The following is a 22,182-nucleotide window of genomic DNA, read 5'->3' as shown; positions in this document are numbered from 1 at the left end:
CATTATATACACTTCTGAATCAACTTGTCATAAGATTCAAGTGGTATTCTTTTGTATTTCTTTTGGTTGCTCATCTATATGTGGTCATTTCTCCTTTATCAATCCTGTTCATCGGGGCTTCCCTGGTGGCACAGTGGTTGAGAGTCTGCCTGCCAATGCAGGGGACACGGGTTTGTGCCCCGGTCCGGGAAGATCCCACATGCTGTGGAGCGGCTAGGCCCGTGCTTGAATTGTTTTTCCATGAGCACTTTGCTTGAATTGTTTTTCCATGAGCACTCAGAGCATAACTCTTCTAGTACACTCTACAATTTATTATTCACTGAATTATGGTCTGTCTTTCCTCATTAAAATGCCAGTTCTAGTGCCTGGCATAGTACATGGCTCAATAAACACTTGTTGAAAGAATGAATGCAGGAAGGAAATTCAATTGATTAAACTAAACTTTGGTAGTAATACTTGATTGTTTTTACTTTAGAAGTTGAACATTTTGAAGTCCTTTTAGCCAGGAGTATGTGTTCATGAATAGTATGGAAATTTACTCTAATTCACTAAGATTTGTTTATCAATTTAATGTTTCTCCTGAGTTTTTTTTTTTTTTTCTTGTGGTACACGGGCCTCTCACTGTTGTGGCCTCTCCCGTTGCGGAGCGCAGACTCTGGACGCACAGGCTCAGCGGCCATGGCTCACGGGCCCAGCCGATCCGCGGCATGTGGGATCCTCCCGGACCGGGGCACGAACCCATGTCCCCTGCATCGGCAGGCGGACTCTCAACCACTGTGCCACCAGGGAAGCCCTCTTCTGAGTTTTAACGCATGTCAATTTACATAAAATCTATTGACTTTCTTGCAGAAATGTTATGATTCTCTGTAACATAGATAACAATATAGAGTCTCTGTAGAGTCTCTGTTTAGTAAACAGCAATACAGTATTGGTAGCAAAGTTAGTATTATTCAAAACACTGCCTGGAGATCTAAGTTGATTCTAGTTTTCTTTAGAACATGAAACCATCATATGACCATTGAAATCTTGAAGTAGGTAGCGTTTGATGTCACCTTGATATGTTTTGAAAATTTAAATGATGAACTGTTTTCATTTTCATATTTTAAGAACATTATTAGTTCTAATCATTTTATGATTATATATATAATATTTTAATTATGTATTCAATATTTGTATCCATATAGTAAAGTAGGAATTTTCTTTATTAGCCTTTACTTTTATTTAAACATTTCTTTTTTTCCTTATAGGTTTGCTTTGAGGTCACATTGATATGAAATATGTTTAATAACTTCACCTGGGAAAGAGAAAGACTTCTTTCTTATTAAAGAAACACAAGGAAAACAAATGACCAAATGAATCATACCAAATGCTAACTCTACATCTTTTTGTATCATCTGTTTTTAAAACCATCAAGACAAATGATTTGTGCTTTAAAGAATATGATTTGTTCATCAATGTTACTTTAGCAGTTTTTAAAAAATCTTTTTCACCTTAAACTGTACTCTTATAAAATTTAACACAAAGATTTTTAAATCTTTAAGACCTTGTTTAAAATAGCTTTCTTTTTTAGTTTTCAGAACTTCAATGCTTAATGTACCCTTTTTTTACTTGACAAAGTCCTCAAAACTACAGCATCAGGAAAGATATGGACTTGGAAACTTATGTTATGGTAATAGGCTGCAGCGAATTTAAGTGGATCATTCAAGAAACCATCCATTTTATCATCAGAAGTGTCACATAAGTATATAATTCTTAGCTTTAATGCAAACAAAGTTGCTTGAAAATGGCATGGGTAAAATTCTTACGGAAACCTGGTGGCAATCTTGGAAAAGCTTATCAACCTGGGAGTATGCTATCCCTAGCCCCTACCAAAGGCTTGTTGAATGAACCAGGACAAAACAGCTGCTTTCTTAATAGTGCTGTACAGGTGAGACCATAATTTCTTGTTAAATTTTTTTTTTTCTTGTTAAATTTTAAAAAGTGCCTTTCAGGAAATTCTTTGCTTAATCCTTCTTTAACTTGTAAATTAAGAATAAAGTTATTATTGACTAGAATGACTTTTTAATATCACTTTTAATAGTAGCAAAATATTTTGACTGGGCATTTTGGTTTTTATAATAAATGGAAATGTTGTTTTCAACAGAATGATACATTGCTAGGATATAAAAATATCTTGTGGCTTAAAATGTTTACTTAGTAAATTAAGAATGTTTCTAAAATACATAAAATTATTTTTTTGAATTAGCTAGTCAACCCCTCTCTCCCCCCCTTTTTTTTTGTTTAAGAAATGCAGTAGGATCCCCATAGACAGCATAAAAAGAAACAAGCTGTGTGGATTGAAATGAGAATGCAGAGTTTTTTGTTTTGTTTTGTTTTTGCGGTACGTGGGCCTCTCACTGTTGTGGCCTCTCCCGTTGCGGAGCACAGGCTCTGGATGCGCAGGCTCAGTGGCCATGGCTCACGGGCCCAGCCGCTCTGCGGCATGTGGGATCTTCCCGAACCGGGGCACGAACCAGCGTCCCCTGCGTCGGCAGGCGTACTCTTAACCACGGTGCCACCAGGGAAGCCCAAGAATGCAGAGTTTTTAATCTCAGTACTCAAATTCCTTCCCCGCGCCCCCCACCACACCGTGACCTTAAATCCCCTCTGTAGAATCGTAATTTGGACACCACTGTTGTAGTTAAATTAACGGTTAATTCATTTTGCTTCAGTCCTTGTTGAAATTCTTTTAATTAGCAAATATGTATTAATCCAACTTTCTGCCTTACATAAATATCTTTTCTTATGTATGATAGTTTTTATTTAACATTTTCAGATTTTTTAGGGGCCTATATCCTTCTGACCGTTGATTGTATAGTACTAAGGATGAGGAAGATTTAGAATATTGGAATGTTACTCTATTGACGCTAGAATATACCTTAAAAGATTTTATTGAAAATAAATAGCTTTTCACATGTTTTCTTTCTATTGCTTTTTTTTTCCTCCTGAAAACTGAGAGTAGAAAGAGAAATATTGCTTAATTAACTCATTTGATAAATGAACACATCTAGAATGTGTCAAGTGCTCAGACATCTGACTCAGACTTGTGTTCTTAATTGTCTGCTGTCCAGGACATATGTCAAACTTGAAAGTTTTATAACTCACTCAGGGAAACAGAAGCAATTGGTATTAGAAAAGCATTAATTCTAGTTTATGTTGGGACCTTTAAATGACAGTCACTGTTCTGCCCTGGCTGAAGGATCCCTTTGGCATTAAGTGCTGTGACAAGGGCAGGAAAATATTTATTGAATGACACCTGATATAGAGAAATACCAGACTCCAAAAGACATGGAATTATATGCTTTTATTGAATCAGGCTCTGAGAAAGAGCTTCTGTCATTTCAAATCTTTTCCTGTTAATCCTTTTCCAGTTCTTTTTTTTTACACTTATGTGTTTCCCTCTGTGTCTGTCCCTTTTTTTGGCTCCCAAAATACTGTGTATACTTTAGGGAGATGAAAAGCTTATTATAACAAAAGAAAACTCTGAGCAAGGACACTTACGTGGTAAAGAAAATGGAGAAGTATTCCTATGCTGATATATTTAGAAAAAAAATGAACAGTCCACTGACCTTTGCCATGAAGGTTATTTCTACTTATCTACATAGCTACCAGTTATGGTGCTCATCACTCCTTTGTGTGGATACAGCTTTCCATCTGGTATCATTTCTTCTGCTTGAAGGATGACTTTTGTTATTGAAAAATATTTTCATTCATTAAAGAAGTTTAAGTTGACAGTTTTTCTTTTAGTATTTTAAAGATTTTGCTCATCTGTCTTCTGGCTTGTATTACTTCTCCTGGAAAACTATTGTCATTCTTATCTTTGTTCTTGTGTTTGTAATGTTCCCCTTTTTTTCTGGCTGCTTTTAAGATTTTCTTTTTTTAACTGGTTTAAAACAATTTGGTTATGATGTGCCTTGCTATAGTTTTCTACATGCTTCTTGTGTTTGGGTTCATTGAGCATCTTAGACCCATGGCTTTATAATTTTAATCAAATGTGGATGGGCTTCCCTGGTGACGCAGTGGTTAAGAATCCGCCTGCTAATGCAGGGGACACGGGTTCGAGACCTGGTCTGGGAAGATCCCACATGCCGCAGAGCAACTAGGCCCATGCAGCACAACTACTGAGCTTGCGCTCTAGAGCCCGTGAGCCACAACTGTGGAGCCTGTGTGCCACAAGTACTGAAGCCTGCGCACTGCAACAAAGAGTGGCCCCCACTTGCCGCAACTGGGGAAAGCCCGCACGCAGCAGTGAAGACCCAACACAGCCAAAATAAAATAAATAAAATAAAAGTAAATTTAAAAAAAATGTGGAAACTCTTTGACCATTATTTCTTCAAAATTTTCTATCCCTCCCCTCCTTTGGGGGATTCCAGTTATTGATACATATTCAGTTGGTTGCTTTAGGTCCCAAAGTTCACTGATGTGCTCTTCATTGTCTTTCTCATTCTTTTGTTTTTCTCTCTTTCATTTTATAGGATTCTGTTGCTGTGTCTTCAAGTTCATTAATTTTTTTCTTTTGCAGTGTTTATTTAATCTGCTAGTAATATCACCAGTGTATTTTTAAATTTCAAACATTGTAATTTTCACCTTTAGAAGTTTGCTCTGGGTCTTTCAAAAATCACTTGTGTCTATACTTAACATGTCCAGTCTTTTCTCTGACCTCTTGAATATATGAATACAGGTATAATAATTGTTTTAATGTACTTGTCTACTAATTCTGTCTGTGCAAATTCTGTTCTTTTTTTTTTCTTTCTAGGTTTGGAATATATTTTCTTGTTTCTTGTAATGCCTGGTAATTTTTTAAAATTAATTTATTTATTTTTGGCTTCATTGGGTCTTAGTCGCTGCATGTGGGCTTTCTCTAGTTGAGGTGAGCGGTGGCTACTCTTCATTGCGATGCACAGGCTTCTCATTCTGGTGGCTTCTCGTTGTGGAGCCAGGCTTTAGGCGCGCGGGCTTCAGTAGTTGTGCCATGTGGGCGTCAGTAGTTGTGCCTTATGGGCTCTAGAGTGCAGGCTCAGTAGTTGTGGTGCACAGGCTTAGTTGCTCCGTGGCATGTGGGATCTTCCTGGACCGGGCTCAAACCCGTGTCCCCTGTGTTGGCAGACAGATTCTTAACCATGGTGCCACCAGGGAAGCCCATGCCTGGTAATTTTTGATTGGATGTCAGACGACATTTTAAGTTTTACTTTGTTGGGTGATGGGTATTTTTATATTCCTAAAAATATTCTTGAACATTGTTCTGGGATAGGATTAGTTTATTTAGAAACAGTTTGATCATTTTATGTTTAAGCTTTGTAGGCAGTACCAGAACTGTGCTTATTCTGGGGTTAATTTCTCTGCTAGTGGGGAGGGACAGTTCTTTCTTTAACTGATGCTCTGTGAATTATGATGTTTTCCACTTTGGCTGTTGAGAACAGGCACTGCCCTGAACTGATATGTGCTTTGGGCATTACATCTAATCTTCTGGGATTTTCTTTCCTGGTCTCAGGTGGTTTCCTCACAGTGCTTACCTGAATACTCGAGAGGCCCCCTCGCGAGCTCTGGTGTTAACTGTGTGCAGCTCTCCCCCCTGCGGCACTGTGTCCCGCCAACTCTAGCTGCTTTGGCTTCCCTGAACTCCCAGCTCCATCCCTTCAACCCAGGGAATCTGCTGGCCCCTGATGTTAAAATGTCTAGTGTATAAACTAATTTAGAAAGCCAGTCCTCACTGACAAAACAGCTATTCAAGTAGACTTCTGTCAGAAAAAGCCTGACTTCATTTTTAAAAATTCAGAATATAAATGCTAATACGCAGTTTGATGAGTACTTTTTAAACTGCTGAGAAATAAATTGTGAAATACGTTTTGTAAGAAATTACTAAAAATGGACATTATTAAAATGTTTTGGATGTAATATAAGTAAGAAAAATGAATTTATATGCCATTTCCCCTTAATTTTTTAAAATTTTTTATATTATTTTGAGGTCAGGAATATGATGAAAGGTTTATATTCCTTTATTAAATGCATATGCATATATGTATTAATCTTTGGGGAATAACTAAATAAGAAACATGCATAAACATTCAAAATAACTACACTAATTTTGTTAGGTACCATGTTAAAATGAAACATGGAAATAATGCAAAAGAAAAATGTTTATATTATAAAATTATATTGCTAAAAACTAATTAGTCCAACAACTAGCTTAGGCTTTAATTTAAAACAGGTGGTAGAATATAATCAACATTTTTAAATGAAATAGGATAAAGGTTAACTATAATGCAGATAATTTTTGGTATGGATTTGTGAAAATCATTTTTAAACTTTTATATTGAGTAGTATACAGAGAAGTCACATAAAATATTTTTTTCTGTAGTTTAGATCCAGTGTAAGTTAAACATTTTGCTAACCCTAGAAAACATTACATTTGAAAGACGTAATTCGTAAGCCTTATAAGCAGATTATAGAGTTTTCTCTTTTGGCTGAATAGTTTGAACTTTTATTTGATGAGAAAGTGGTACAGTTAAGTAGGTATGACATAATTGGTGTGGTTTTGAGTTCTGTAAGTTAAAAGCAAAGTTAAAATATTTAATAGCTAACATTTATTGTGCTCTTACTGTTCATTGGTACACTGTGTTTTATCTAATCTAGTTCTTACAGTGATCCTAAGAGATAGGTACTACTCTAATCTTCCTTTCAGTGATGAGAAAACTAAGTTTCAGGAAATATTTTGCTCAAGTCAGCCCAAGAGCTGTAAACAGTAAAGCCAGAATTAGAACCCAGGCAGCCTGTCTTCAGAGGGTGTATCACTAACTACAGTGCTGTGCACTTCTCACAGCTGTGCTGTCGTGACCTTCATCTTGACAAATGAATGAATTTTAATGTATATTTTATGGTATGATAGAATATGATATGCAAGAAAGTTGTTAAACATTTTCAAGTGCTCTGCAAAACACTGAGTTATTTGTGATAACTAAATGAATCCTATTAGTTATGCTTTAAGAAAAAGCAACTATCAGAGAAATTCTGAAATGGCTTTCAGTTACTGAGTTATTAAAAAATAGGAAACTTTTAAAATTATTTGTTTTTATTAACTTTTTTTTTTTGGTTGGGAGAAATGTGAGATGGTGAATGGATTTTCTTGGTTTTATTATTTGAGGAAGTATCTTAATTGTTTGTTGTAATAGTATTTACAGCAACAAATAGCAGGTTGCATTCAATGCATGCCACTTGTGTACTGGGCACTGCTCTAAACACTTCACATATTACATACATATATTTAATCCTTACAAGCAGTCTCTGAGGCTGACACAGTTATCCCCATTGTATAAATTTCAGATTTTTCTAGAATGATTTTAAGTATTAGACTGATTTATTTAAACAACTACAGTCTTTTTTATTTTGTTTTTGTTTTTTTAGTAGTAAATGATGATTGGATAATTGCAGCAAATATATTCAGGTTATTTTTTAACTGCTGCTTCATATTATGCTGTACCCCCATGACTACACAGATGCCCCCTTCTTCACTCAATATACAATGACCACACAGGCCTCTGCCCTTTTTTCTTGCCACTACATACTGACCCTTATTTGGTACACCCTGACTTTTAACTGCAATTATATTTCCTTCCTAAATTTCAGTTCATTCCAAGTATTATAATCACTTCCTCTCTCAAGTCTCTGCCAAGTCCTGCATTCAGTATCCCTTGTTTCCTGTTCATATAAATTCCTTAACTGAGGAGTTATTTTTTTCTTGTTCTGTGCCTGTCATGGTTTTTACATGTGAATGCATAGTAATATTTTCTAAATCCATCTTTTATATATGAACTACATGTATATAGCACTTTTATACTTATTATTTTTAGTAGTATATATCTGATTATGTGCAAGAGACTAAAAGAAGCTATTAGCCTCCCACAGTTTAAAACATATTTAAATCTGTCTTTCATCCCAGTGAGAAAAATATTACTGTGTTTCTTTCTTTCTTTACATCTCACTATTTTTTAGGTTTTATGGCAATTAGATATATTCCGAAGAAGCTTGCGGGTTCTGGATGGACATGTTTGTCAGGGAGTTGCCTGCATATTTTGTGCATTGAAGGTAACCTTTTAATAGTTCCGAAAAATTACTATTGTTTCTCAAAAGATTTAATTTTATTTGATAGTTTGGTTTGTTTGACATATTTGTTTAGTTTATTTGTAATTAAAGTTATTGTCAAGTGACTTACAGTTTTGAAGAGAAATTCTTAAAGTATGACTTATTCAGGTTTACGGATTCATTTTTCTGTGTTAGGAACACTATATTTTTCATTATTTTGAAATAATCATTTAACAGATGTTTTTTGAGTTACTACTGAATTCTGGGCACTGCTGTAGTTACTAAGGATACAGCAGTGAACGGAACTAATAAAAATCCCTGTTTTCATGTAGCTTATATTCTTGTAAGGGAGAAGAAAATAAATAAACAAAATATAAAGTATGTTAGGTAATAATAATTGCAAAGGAGGAAATATAAATCAGGGATAGGTACTAGAGAGTGTTGAGTAGCAAGGAAAGCCTCACTGAGAGAATGACATTTAAATCACAACTTGGAAAAGGTGATGGAGTGGACTAGAGCCTTCCAGGCAAGCAGGGACACAGCAACTGCAAAGGCCCTGAGGTGGGAGTGTGCGTGACATATTAAAGGAAACCTGACTGGTGGCAGAAGCTTTGTGAGCAAGGGGGACAGTGATAGGAGATGAGCTCAGAGGTAAGGTGAGTTGTGGTGACTTCAAAAATGTCTGCAGATTCTTTTGCACTCTTCTATTGAAAGGTGGAGTCTAATTCCTTGAATATGGGTTGCCCCTAATGTTTCATTTCCATCATATAGAATGTGGCAGAAATGAGATTAGGGTAGATTAGAAAAAGTGATAAAGTTTCCACCTGGCTCTGTCTGTTGGGGTGCTCATTCTTGGAAGTGAGTTGCCATGCTATGAGGAAGCCAAGTTGGTCATAGCTACGGCCAAGTTCCTGGCCAACAGGCAGCACCAACAACCAGCATCAACCTCTAGACACTAGTGAGCGACCTTCAGATGACTCCCAAGTTCCAGCATTCAGACTATTACAGATGACTGCAAGTGGGGCAGAGTTGAGCCGTCCTCACCCAAACTGCAAACTTGTGGCCAAAATAAATGTTATTTTTAGTACCTAAGATTTGGGGTGGTTTTGTTGTGCAGCAGTAGATAACTGGAACAGGAGTTCAGATTGTGTAGGGCCTTCTAGACCTTTGTGAGGACCTTGACTTTTTCTCCTGAGTGATTTAGGAAGTCGTGGGATTGTTTTGAGTGGAGGAGTGATATAACCTGTGTTAAGTAAGTATAATATTTGGACTAGATCTCTTTGGCTGCTTGGATGAGAATATATAGATTAGGGACAAAGGCAGAAACAGGGAGTCCAGTATATATTAGTAACTCATTTATGTCGTTGAAATTTTTGCCCAAGAATTTAAGATTTGATTAATATGTTTTCAGAAATAAATATTTCAGTCTTTTACATTCTTGAATATTCTTAGTACACACACATATACATAATACAGGAAAATAAAAGGCGGTTTTCATGCTTTATTTTGACTTACATTCCTAAAAAGGCTGTTTGAATAAGTCACCAAAGGAGGCAATTTTATTTTATTTTTTAAAATTTTTTAATTTAATTTTATGTATTTTTTTATACAGCAGGTTCTTATTAGTCATCAATTTTATACACATCAGTGTATACATGTCAATCCCAATCAGGAGGCGATTTTATATTCTCTTTTTTATATGGTAAAAATAGGGTTGATGAAGAATGAACTTAGATCAGATTACGGTATTGCATTTTATTTACTCTGCAGTAAATTTTGAATGTTTTGTCCAGTTGTAAAAACTAGTTAAATTTTCTAGCTCAGGTCTTCCCATAGCCTTACACATCACCTGCCTCTTTCCCCTGCTTGCGTCCCCTGCCTCAAAACACCTGTGCGTGCGCGTGTGCACATGCATGCGCGCGCGCACACATGCACACACACACACACACTGCACTGTCCTCCTTGCAGTTTCTCAGAGCTGGCTTTCATCTCTGAGTGTTTTCATTATTATTCTTTTTGTTTAGAATGATTTTCTTCCAGATGTCCCTGTGGCTAACACCCTTATTTCCTTTATGCCTCTCCTTAAATGTTATTTTTCCATCAGTGAGACCTTCCCTGACTACCCTTGGTAATAGGTAAGCTCCCTTCCTCTCTCCTACCCCCAGCATGCCTATCCCTATTACACTACTTTATCTTTCTCTCTTGTATTGTATTTCTTTGTTTTTCTCTATTGTACTTATTACATTCTGACATATAATTACTTATTTGCCCTCTCCTCATTACTACAACTAGAATGTATGCTCCATGAGGGCAGGGTCTTTGTTTTCTGGTGTAGAACAATGCCTCACATATACTAGACAATCAAAAAAATAGATGTTAAATGTGTAGGATTAATATCTTAAACATTACCTGGAAAAGTTGACTACCTAAATAAGAAATGACTTTTGAAAATATTTTTCATTTTTTATCATTTGTAATTGTAGCTAAAAATTTTGGTTCTGAATATCTAATATCACTTGACATCTTTCTTTTTAAATTTCTTATTTGTAAATTAAATTTTCTTGTATGAGTGGAACAGATTCTTGAAATATTTCCTAGCCTACCATATGTTCATCTTAAATGCAGTTTTTTTTTGAGATGACATACCCCTTGAGCTAATTAATATAGAACTTAATATGATCAATCCTTATTTGGTGGTTTATCACACAGCAAACTTTATTTTTTCCCTACTTTCACTCACCTAAGATGATTGTCATAAAACTGGAACTTATTAAAAAGTTTTTCTTGCTTAAATTCAATAAAGAAAATAGAAGACCAGATTAACACCTATAATTTAATGTTCTTGAATGATGTTCCCACTGTTTCAAGTCTAGTGAGTTCCTACTGTTTTATTTGATTATATGATGTTTATTTTTGTATAACATAATTTTAATTCCTGCAGTACACTTTAAGATTTAAAGCAACTTATCTCAAAACTCTTTCTAAATAACTTAGATCGTAGTCAGCTAGGAGACAGTTTAAAAATGGGCCTCATCTCAATCAGAATCTCTGAGGATGGGATCTGAGAACTTTCCATGTTTAATTCTTATGCACTAACCTTTGATTTAGAGACTTGGGCAACCATTTCTACATATTACTCATAGAAATAATTAATTTTTTAATGGAATTTTAAAGCAAAAGACTGTTAGTTTGAGTATAGAGTTTCGAGTTTCGCTGTTGAAATGAAATTGCTCAAGTGTTTTTTAGTTGTTGGTGTTAAACTTACTGGTTGATGTATTTGTTGATTCCCAGACGATATTTGCACAGTTTCAACACAGTCGAGAAAAAGCACTTCCTTCGGATAACATAAGGCATGCTCTTGCAGAAAGTTTCAAAGATGAGCAGCGATTTCAGCTTGGCCTTATGGATGATGCTGCAGAGTGCTTTGTAAGTATTTCTGATAATCCTTAAGTTAGAATGGCAGTTTGCATTCCTTAAATTATGCACCTTTTGAGACAAATGAAACAAATTTATAGCAGTGGAAAAGTATCAGAACTGCTCAGTAGATCCCTGTCTTACCTACCCTTCAAAGCTCAGTTTAAGTCCACATGTGTTTTGTGTACTTTTGCTTTTGATTATTTGTGCTGCTCTAATTTTTCAGTTAGGCTACTAAAATACTTTAAAATTTAGTTACTGGAGCAAAAAGACTTATTATGTATCAATCATAGCACTTAAGTCGTTCTGTTCCATGGGATTTACATATGCAACACACTCTCCCAGTAACATTTCTCATTACATGCAATGATTCTCTTTGAAGAGCAGAGGATCTTGATGGGCAGCTGTCAGGGGCAACAATTCTGATATACACCTTACTCCAGGTTGAGAATCACTCACTGAGGTTGATGTTCTGAGACTGTGTTACCACCATATTGATAAGTAGAGCATTCCTTTGATCAGGGATGTACCTTATATACCTTCTTAAATATGCATGTTGATGTTTAATCGTTTCAATAAAATAGATGTCACCTATATTTAAGATAGCTATTTCTTCTCTTAGTTTTATATCTCTTCAGCAAATTCTGTAAATTCTTTCATCAGAAACCCTTTTAAGGTTTGCGTCGCCATGTTATTTCCCTGTCACCATTTCTGTTTAGCTCGGGCCTCTACTCAGCATTATTTAAGCCTCCTTGCTAGTGTCCTTTTAACCTATATCCTAAGAGTCTTTTTTAACAGCCACCATATTAATATAATTTTTTTCAGATAAATGCTTGCACTTCATATATTTCTGTGATTCACATCTGACTCTCTTCTGACATTTAAGGCTCTTTAAATTCAAACTCCAGTTTATCTCTTTGCTTCCTTCCTGAATTTTCCCTTCTGGTGAGATAGTTTCAGTCCATTCCTCAAACATGTCTTTTAAATTCCTGTTTTATAGCCTTTGCTCAAGTTCCTGAAATATTCAAAACTTTCCTAACCTATTATTTTTTAAAGTTCAACATAAGTCACATCTACTAGATAATGCATCATCAAAGCATCCCAATCCGTTCTCCAAATTTTTGAAGAATTTATTACTCTTTATAGAATTCATTTGGCATTTGTGTTTTTTTTTAAATGAACATCTTGAATGCTTAGCACACTTGCCATGTTGACTAAAATATGACAAAAACAACACACACAGTCATGAAATATGCTTTTCATACTTCTCGTGTTTATAATTGCTCCACTGCTTAAAATATAAATGGATATATTTTGTACAATACTGAACTTTATAGTCTTACTTTCACTTAAGTGAAATATACTAATCCATGATATGATTATTCATGGGATATCTAGAAATCCAGGCTTAAATAATTGAATAGTTATAAATGTCCTGGGGCAGAGGAGGGGGAAGTTAACTAATTAAAATAATCCATTGGTTAAGTTTTGGTAAAAGGGATAATTTGTTAAAGAAATTAATACCCCTTATTGATCTATATTACAAATCCACACTTTCATAAGAAGTTTGTTGAAGAGCAGATTACTTGCATTCGGGTTGTTAGTGCAGGTATTATAAGCCTTTATCATTGATGTTTTGATTTAAGTTATGTAGACTATCCAAATGATCCAAGTAGGATTTTTTTTAATTAATTGCTTTTTCTCAATGTGAGAATGCTGGGAACATAGGAAATCTTGTTTTCTAATATTAAATTCTAGATGTCAGCCACCATGAATTGATTTTTTAAATCTTTATTAAAATCATGTTACATTATAATGTTTTGCTAAAATTTTTTTAAAATCGAATGCTGCAAAAGGTGAATAATTGAGCAACATTTGAAGGCTCGGTTAAAGAGGGAAGCTGAAAAGCTGACAATGTATATGGCACTTCTGAGTTTGACACTTTGGAAAATACTTAGATTTTTCAATTTGTAAAGTTAAAAAGAGTTGTATTTTGAAGTGTCCTATGCAAGATTTGCAACTCATTTGTCTCTTAATTTTTTAATTAGGAAAATATATTGGAGAGGATTCATTTTCACATAGTGCCAAGCAGAGATGCCGACATGTGTACCTCTAAATCTTGTATCACTCACCAGAAGTTTGCTATGACTCTGTATGAACAGGTGAGATGGCTTAACTGTTTTATTAGAGACTATATTTATGTTTTATGATTGATAAATTAGACATATATTTTTACCTGCAGTGTGTGTGTCGTAGCTGTGGAGCATCATCAGATCCTCTACCCTTTACAGAATTTGTGCGGTACATTTCTACAATGGCCCTATGGTAAGAACCTACTAAAGCATATTTACCAAAGATGTTAGTCATGTATGTGATCACATTGAGCCTTCATTTTATGAAACTGTAGCATATCTGAATATCTACTCTCTGAGATTAACGAATGTGCTACCATCAGGGGTACTAAGTGATGTCTATCTCAGTTGTTTCTGACTTAACCAAGTATAGATGTCACTCAGTGAAATGTACAGAATATTAGTCAAAATGTATATTTATTTATATTTATAGCAAGTTTTTGAAACCGTGAAGGAGAGCTTAAAATGACAAGTTCAAGGGTAAATGGAATTGTACATGATTTCTTCATTTTTGCTAAGGTGTTACCTTTGTAGTGGCCATGTCTCCTGTCGGCTCCACCATGTCCCTGCATAGTGATGGAAGCTAGGGTAAGCAGACAAGAAAGAAAAAAGTGAAAATAATCCTCTATTAGGTTTATTGCATTTAAGGCCATAACATTCACCTGAAATAAAAATTTGCCATGCTTGTCTGTCCCCTCCCTCCCTAGCCATGAAACATCAGCTTAGGGATCCAAAAATGATCTCTAGACTTTACATAGTAAGAGTTGTTTGAACACGGCAACAGATATTTGAGAGTGTAAATATTTGATGTATGATAAACACTGAATGAGATCATAAATGTTTGCAGATACTTTAGTACAAAAGACAAAACATGGGTCAATAATTATTAATCAGAATGCATCAGTACAGCAGTTAGTTACTAAATGCTACCAATATTTTTATCATTGCACAAAGTGAATATTAGGTGCTCATCCATTTCATTGTATTATTAAACTTCCTTGATTTATTTTGGATATAGCACATTATTTCTTAAAGATCATTGAATATAGCAAGTTGGTAATTTGGATATATACAGAGTTGGGAAACATCGATTTAGAGGAACATTCTTTAAACTTCAGTCATTTGTAGTCAGCTTCATTCACTTTGTTTGAAGAGTAGGGTGGTGTTTGAATCAGGATAGACCACAAACTAAAAGCTGTAAAACTTTAAGTCTACTTTGAAACTCTTGTGTAAAATGACAGTGCTCTGAGACAGTATCAGGTAATAAGAATTAGAGTTCCATCAGTCTCTCTCTGGTCCATGCCATGAATTGCTAAAGCCCAGAATTTGAATTCTAATTATAATCTCTCTCTTTTTATTGGTGATAAGTATTGAATACCAGTTGTTCAATGCTTACTATGTTCCAGGCTTTACATTAATTGTTGCTTTTAATCTTAACAAAAACTTTTGTTGATCAAGAAATAGGTTTAATATGATTAACCTGGTAAATGGATGAATTAAGATTGAAATCCAGGTCTGGGTTCATTTCAAATTCAAAATGTATCTGGTTAACCACTACTCTGATGCTGTCAATTTTGTAAAAAACCATTATGTGCATTTTGAATGAGCCTGTCAGATTTAGTGCTTTCTAGTCTACTTGTGAAGTGCTTTAGAAGAATTGGTACTTTTAGTTGTTATTGAATATTGTATATTACTTACCACTGAACTGTAAAATATATCCAGCTCTAGGATAGTTAAAATTACTATTAAGTAAAACCAGAGCACCACGAATGCAAACTAGTAGGCGTATTGAGCTTACATTATATATCTTTTTGGAAATGTTTAAATAGTTGTTTAAAGTTACTTAATACCTTGATATGTAAAAATTTGACTCTAGGAGAAGTTGGATACAAAATGGCACTGATACCCTGCCTAGACTCTAATGAAATGGTTAGTAGTCATAATAGGAACAAAAGGCACAAGCCTCATTTAAGTAGCTTTGGTTGTGACTTCTGCATTAATCAGCAAAGGGCCCTTCTCTTAGCTGAAAATAACTTTGTTTATGGGAACTTTAGGCCAGAGAGGGAGCCTTTCCTAAAGTTTCTTGTTCTTGTTAGGCAAAAGTTTAAACTCAAGTCCCTGTTTGTTAAGTAATAACGTAAAAGAAACTGTTAACTTAGAATTACCTTCAGATGGAACATCTTACCTCATTCATCTAATTCCAAACAATGGTATGATTTCATGTTATTTTATTCTGCTCTTGACCTTTTTTCATCATAACCTGCCAAATATCATAATTTTTCATTTCATGGAAATTTACTTCATGGTTAATTTTTCAAACAAAATTGTGTTTTAAGACAGAAAAAATGATCATACCGATATTGATAACTTAGTATTTTTGATGCAAATTTACTGGATATTTTTTAAGTTCGTAGGCCAGGTTTGGGACTGCTTCTTTCTTTTGTAGCAATGAAGTTGAAAGAATGATGGAAAGGCATGAACGCTCTAAGCCTGAAATGTTTGCAGAATTGCTGCAAGCAGCAAATACAACTGATGACTATAGGAAATGTCCTGTAAGTATAATTTGGAGAACACTAGTGTGCTTCTGTATTTGTAAATTTGAAAATAGACATTCAGAAATTACCATGCAAATATTAATTATATCTGGAATTAATTTGAAGAATTTATTTTTTCAGTGTTTTCTTAGGTAACTCTTTATACCATATGAGCTCTTATTTCTTTAAAAACTTGTAACACTGTGAAGGATTTAAGGTAGCATATGTTGATTAAGTTCTGAAGTCTATCATTTGACTAAAGAGAATTTCTTTTTTGTTTTTCTTTAAATAAACATTACAGATGGTATTATTCTTCCCTCATGTAACATTATTAATGGCTTCAAGGGCTTTATATCTGCTATTTTTTTAGGTTGAATTCTTGTTTTAACAGATTTACAAAAATACCGAAGAAAAGTACTTTGATTTAAAATAAACTTTATGTTTAATCAATAATTAAGACAAATACTTTGCTAGAAGTCTATTTTAATATGCTGAAGAAATAAATTTCTGATACATGTTAAGAATGTTGTTGCATAATACAAACTGTATAAGGCATTACATGTGGTATATCTGTTTTGATAATTTCAAAAGTTGTCTTTTGTGTTTTTCTTTAGAGTAACTGTGGCCAAAAAATAAAAATTCGGCGTGTTTTAATGAATTGCCCAGAGATTGTTACAATTGGTTTAGTCTGGGACTCTGAGCATTCTGACTTGACCGAGGATGTTGTTCGGAATCTCGCGACACATCTTTATCTTCCCGGGGTATATCAACTCTTTTCATTCTCTTCCTTTTTATTTTTAAATTCCTCTAAAACATCTTCATATATTATAAGGCACTTTGTTTTTCAGAACTAAATTTTCTTTCTAAAGGAAATAATTTGCAGATGTAACTCTGATAAAGTTAATCAAATCAGGCTAACTGGAATGCCTTTCTTGCTTAGACTAGGAATGTCTTTCAGTTACAAACTAAACCATCATGTGCTCTATCCCTGTATCACTATAGAGTGATGATGATATGATACTGTATGCATGTGTGTATGTGTGTGTTTGATAATGATTATAAATATAAATATTAAGCTAGAAAAATTTAAGATTTAAAATTCATCTACAGCTCTTATCTCTTAATATGCTTTTTACCATCTTAATATATTTTGAATTGGTTTATATTACAATTAAACTTTTAAATAGTTATCTTGAGGTAGTACGTTTAATGTATGTTAAAATATGTGATTCAATCATGAATTATCAGGAAATGTGTAATTTACCTCACATTTTGAGTTTATGTATGTAAAGTGTCAATTCTGTGTTAGAGATACTGTGCTACTAAACTAAGTTGTAATAAATACATTTTATTGGACTTAATGTTTCTTGTGGACTAATTGAAAGTAGTAATTCTGTTAACAGGGCAATGTGGTGTCTTTAGTACTAATATAATATCAGTTTGGGGCAGTATGCATGAGAAATATTTTTCATAGAGAATCAAATGCATGACTCATCAAATAATTGTTCCTCATTTTTAAAAAGATACAGTATTAAATATACATTATTTTTAAACAGCTTTTTTATAGGGTTACTGATGAAAATGCCAAAAATAGCGAACTTCACCTTGTTGGCATGATTTGCTACACTAGCCGACATTACTGTGCCTTTGCTTTTCATACCAAGAGTTCCAAATGGGTATTTTTTGATGATGCAAATGTGAAAGAGGTAAGTGACGCTTTACAAACTGGAATATTTATTGTGATTTTTACTTTTTAGGAATAAATGATATAATAATGAAATAATTATATAAAATAATTATTATATGTATTTATATAAAATAGAAATAAGTGAATTTAATTATAATAGCATCATTTAAAGCCCTCCAGTATTAAAAATTAGAAAACCAAATAGATGAAGCAACTACTTTAGACACTGGACGACAGGCAGTTGAACAGAAAAAAGGGAAACCAACAAGATGAACCCTACAATGATCCCTGCCTACTGCCTAGAGGTAGTTTCTGGATTGCAGTGCAGCGAGGGAGAACCCAAACAAAGCCTAGTAGTCTCACTGAGTTGAGGAAACCGAAATTAGAGTTCAGGGAGGCCAAGATGGCTAAAATTTGCTGGACAGATTACCAGAAAGAAAGCTGCACAGAGGGAAAGTCCTGGAGATTGGCAGAGGGATCCCCTTTAATCTTTGGCTGAATAGTGATCCACCATTTGTAGGGTAAATGAGCACAAGGTGGCAGAAGGGACCACTGGAAAACAATTCCCTAAACTCATGGGGCTAGAATAGTTTGCATCCGTACTAGCAAGAGTGGATACACAGGACATCAAGTTGAATCCTCAGAAAAATATCACCTTAATGGTGGGGCTAAATTATTCCTAGACTGAAGATTGCTCTGGACCTGACATAAAAAGCTTAAAATGATGCCTTCAAAGGGCCAAGATGATACCATATGACATAACACATAACTACATGTCAACAATTTAAAAGGAAAACAAAATAGTTCAATAGCCAAAAATGTAAAATTCAGTGAAATTTCAATATGCCATTTCAAAGTAGCATTCACTAAAAAATTACCGAATATACAAAGAAGTAGGAAGACATGACCCATGCCCTGAAGGAATATCAGTAACAACAGACCTTCTCTGCCATTTCATTTCTTCAAATCACATGAAATGGGGTGAGCAGGCAAAGAAGGGAAATGGAGCACACCTTCTTTTCTCTCAGAAACTTCATCAGCACCTCAAAAACGAGGGTTCATACTAATAACTGATCTCGGAGGTCAGTTCCAGGCCAGATCTGATATTAAATTGCCTTAGGAAAAAAAAAGACCAAAAATGACAGAAGTAGACATATCAGATAAGAAGGTTAAAACTGCTGTTTGGCTATAGAGAGATTTATTAAATAACAGTCAGTAAACATGGACCATAAAACTAGCTGATAAATTGGACTTTGTCAAAACTTTTGCTCTTCAGTAAGGTACTGTTAGGAGAATAAAAAGACAAACCATAGACTGGGAGAAAATATTTGTCAAGCATATATCTAATAAAGCCTATATTCAGAATATATAAAGAACTCTTTTTTTAAATTTATGTATTTAATTTAGTTATTTTTGGCTGTGTTGGGTCTTCGTTACTGCGTGCGGGCTTTCTCTAGTTGCGGCGAGTACGGGCCACTCCTTGTTGCGGTGTGCAGGTTTCTCATTGCGGTGGCTTCTCTTGTTGCAGAGCACAGGCTCTAGGCACACGGGATTCATTAGTTGTGGCACGTGGGCTCAGTAGTTGTGGCTCACAGGCTCTAAAGCGCAGGCTCAGTATTTGTGGCGCATGGGCTTAGTTGCTCCACGGCATGTGGGATCTTCCCGGACCTGGGCTCGAACCCGTGTCCTCTGCGTTGGCAGGTGGATTCCCAACCACTGCACCACCAGGGAAGCCCAAGAACTCTTAAACTCAATAATAAAAAGACAAATCAATTAAAAAGTGGGCAAAAGATTTGGACAGTTCACCAAAGAAGATACATGAATGGCCCTTGAAATGATATTCAGTACATCATTAGGCACAAAGGAAGTACAAATTTGATTCACAATGAGATTGCATTACTCACCTATTAGAATGCCTAAAATTAAAAAGACTGACCATACCAAGAGCTGACAAGGACTCTTGTGAGGCTGATGGAAACGCAGAACTGAACAATCACTTTAGAAAACAGTTTATCAGTTTCTTATAAATTTAAACATGTTTATCATACAGCCTAGCAATTCCACTCCTGTGAAAGCATGTATCCATACATAATTTGTACTTCAATTTTCATACCAGTTTTACTCATAGTAACCAAAACTGGAAACAACTCAAATGTCTATCATCAGGTGAATATAAAGAAGTTGTACAACCATACAATGGAATATAATAATCAGCAATAAAAAGGAATGAACTAGTGATACATGCAACAATGTAGAAAAATCTCAAAAGCATTGCGCTAAATGAAAGAAGTGAGACACAAACAGCTAAATAATATGATTCCGCTTATGTGAAATTCTAGAAAAGGAAAACACAAAGTGACAGAGTAGACCATTGGTTGCCAGGCATTGCAAAGGGGTACAGGGAAAGTTTTGGAAGTGAGGATTACATGATTGTAGACATTTAGCAGAACTCACTGACTTGTACAGTGTAATTGGATGGTTTTATTTTATTAAGTTATATTCAATAAAGCCAGTGAAAAAATTTGGAAATTCATATTCTAAAGTCCACACTTTGCTTGAATTACTTAGTACTTTGATATGGCAGTTTATTAAGAAGTTCCATCTTGAGTCAGTATGCAGCAACATTTTGGCACTCCTATTTTGCATCCTCATAGTTTAAATTGTCAAAATTTGAAGGAAGAACTGGGTAGTCACTCTCTGAGTTTCAGGTTTCTTTTGTTTTCAAACTACTCTCGTTCTTCAAGTATCTCAGAATCCCAGGTAAAGGGGGTAAACAGCTAAAAATGTGTAATTTGGGGCTTCCCTGGTGGCGCAGTGGTTGGGAGTCCGCCTGCCGATGCAGGGGACGCGGGTTCATGCCCCGGTCCGGGAGGATCCCATGTGCCGCGGAGTGGCTGGGCCCGTGGGCCATGGCCGCTGGGCCTGCGCGTCCGGAGCCTGTGCGCCGCAGCGGTGAGAGGCCCGCGTACCGGAAAAAAAAAAAAGTAAAAATGTGTAATTTGAACAAACTCCTCAAATTTTTTTAAAGACCCCTTCTCTAATAAAAAGCGAATATTCTAGAATGCTTTGTTTCATTGGTTTTGTTTTGTTTTTAAATGAACTTTATAGAGGTATAATTTACAAACATTAAAATGTACCCATTCTAAGTGTATAGTTTGGATTTTGACAACTGTATACATGCCTGTTTAACCTCCACAATCATTGTATAGAACATTTTCATCACTCCAGAAAATCCTGTCATGTCCCTTTACTGTCCCCAACCCTGGGTCCCAGGAAATCATTGATCTCATTCTACAGTTTATGTGAATGGTCTCTTACAATAGACATTCTCTGTGTTTGGCTTCCTTTGGTAGGCATAATATCTTTTTTTTTTTTATTTCAAGATACTTTATTTATTTATTTTAAAACAGGTCACAACACTAAGCTTCTGGCCCATTCTGCCAATGCACAAGCTACAAATGCTTGCTCAGCAGTTGAGGGGCACACTTTAGTAGCATGTTTGAAAAGTGAATAAAAATCCATGTAAAACAAATGTTCAAATAGTTTCCATAGGAACACGGATAAGTGTGACCCCATCACCTAGTCTTACACATTGTTGCATCTGTGCCAACCCTATTTACATAGACATCTCAAAACTGGCAGAAATTAAGTTAAATGGTCCCCCGCAAACCCTTAAATCAAGCTAAACTCGCAGTTAACAGCTACAAGAATGGTATCTACACATTAATATGAGCTGAAGCACAGGCTTCTGGGTGCTGTTTCATTCCACTCTCCCAAGCACAGGACACAGGCAGAGTGCCAACATCCTGCTCCTCTACTCCGAGTGGGAAGTCGTGGTTCTGGATTTGCTGCATCAGTTGCCATGTTGGCCCTGACGTCACATAGTAGATGGACAGTCTCTGGAATCCATTGAAAGTAGAAGCAGCAGCGGCTGCCATCCAGTCATCATACGGCCATCCAGTTGTTCCAGCACCATTTGTTGAATAGACTCTTATATTTCCCCATTAAATTGCTTGAAGTCTTTGTCAAAAGTCAGTCAACATGTATGAACAAAGCCTCTAAAATTTTGATAATCTAGATCTTGATATAGAAAGTGTACAATCTTGCCCATCAGTTTTTTAATGATAATGTTTATATGATTTTTATCTAGACTAGTTACTAAATAAAATTAATCATATAGTGTGATGAACAGTTGAACTGCTAGTGTCTGAGTGTCTTTAAAATTTTTTAATATACAAAGTAATTCAGTCTCTGCCTTTTCATGTAACACATTGATTACAAGGTTTTGTTTTGTTTC

The 22,182-nt window shown here is 35.1% G+C and overlaps 1 protein-coding gene across 4 annotated transcripts in view; it reads left to right on the top strand.

Annotated features, from left to right (window-relative positions):
• The window catches only part of USP53 (ubiquitin specific peptidase 53), a 63,883-nt gene that overhangs the window by 18,914 nt on the left and 22,787 nt on the right, over positions 1-22,182 (top strand). For 3 of the 4 annotated variants that reach the window (XM_030863961.3, XM_060298988.1, XM_060298987.1), the window contains exons 2-9: positions 1,248-1,927; positions 8,029-8,121; positions 11,410-11,544; positions 13,581-13,694; positions 13,775-13,857; positions 16,111-16,216; positions 16,813-16,959; positions 17,755-17,904. In XM_030863961.3, the coding sequence (XP_030719821.2) occupies positions 1,784-1,927; positions 8,029-8,121; positions 11,410-11,544; positions 13,581-13,694; positions 13,775-13,857; positions 16,111-16,216; positions 16,813-16,959; positions 17,755-17,904 (972 nt within the window). In that variant the 5' untranslated portion in view covers positions 1,248-1,783. The remainder of the gene's footprint in view (positions 1-1,247; positions 1,928-8,028; positions 8,122-11,409; positions 11,545-13,580; positions 13,695-13,774; positions 13,858-16,110; positions 16,217-16,812; positions 16,960-17,754; positions 17,905-22,182) is intronic. The other variant, XM_060298989.1, reaches the window with a different exon arrangement.

This window comes from Globicephala melas, chromosome 5 (assembly GCF_963455315.2).
Source record: "Globicephala melas chromosome 5, mGloMel1.2, whole genome shotgun sequence".
In the NCBI taxonomy this organism is placed as follows: domain Eukaryota; kingdom Metazoa; phylum Chordata; class Mammalia; order Artiodactyla; family Delphinidae; genus Globicephala; species Globicephala melas.
The sequence above is the reverse complement of the archived record's forward strand: the minus strand, read 5'-3'. Positions and strand labels throughout refer to the sequence as shown.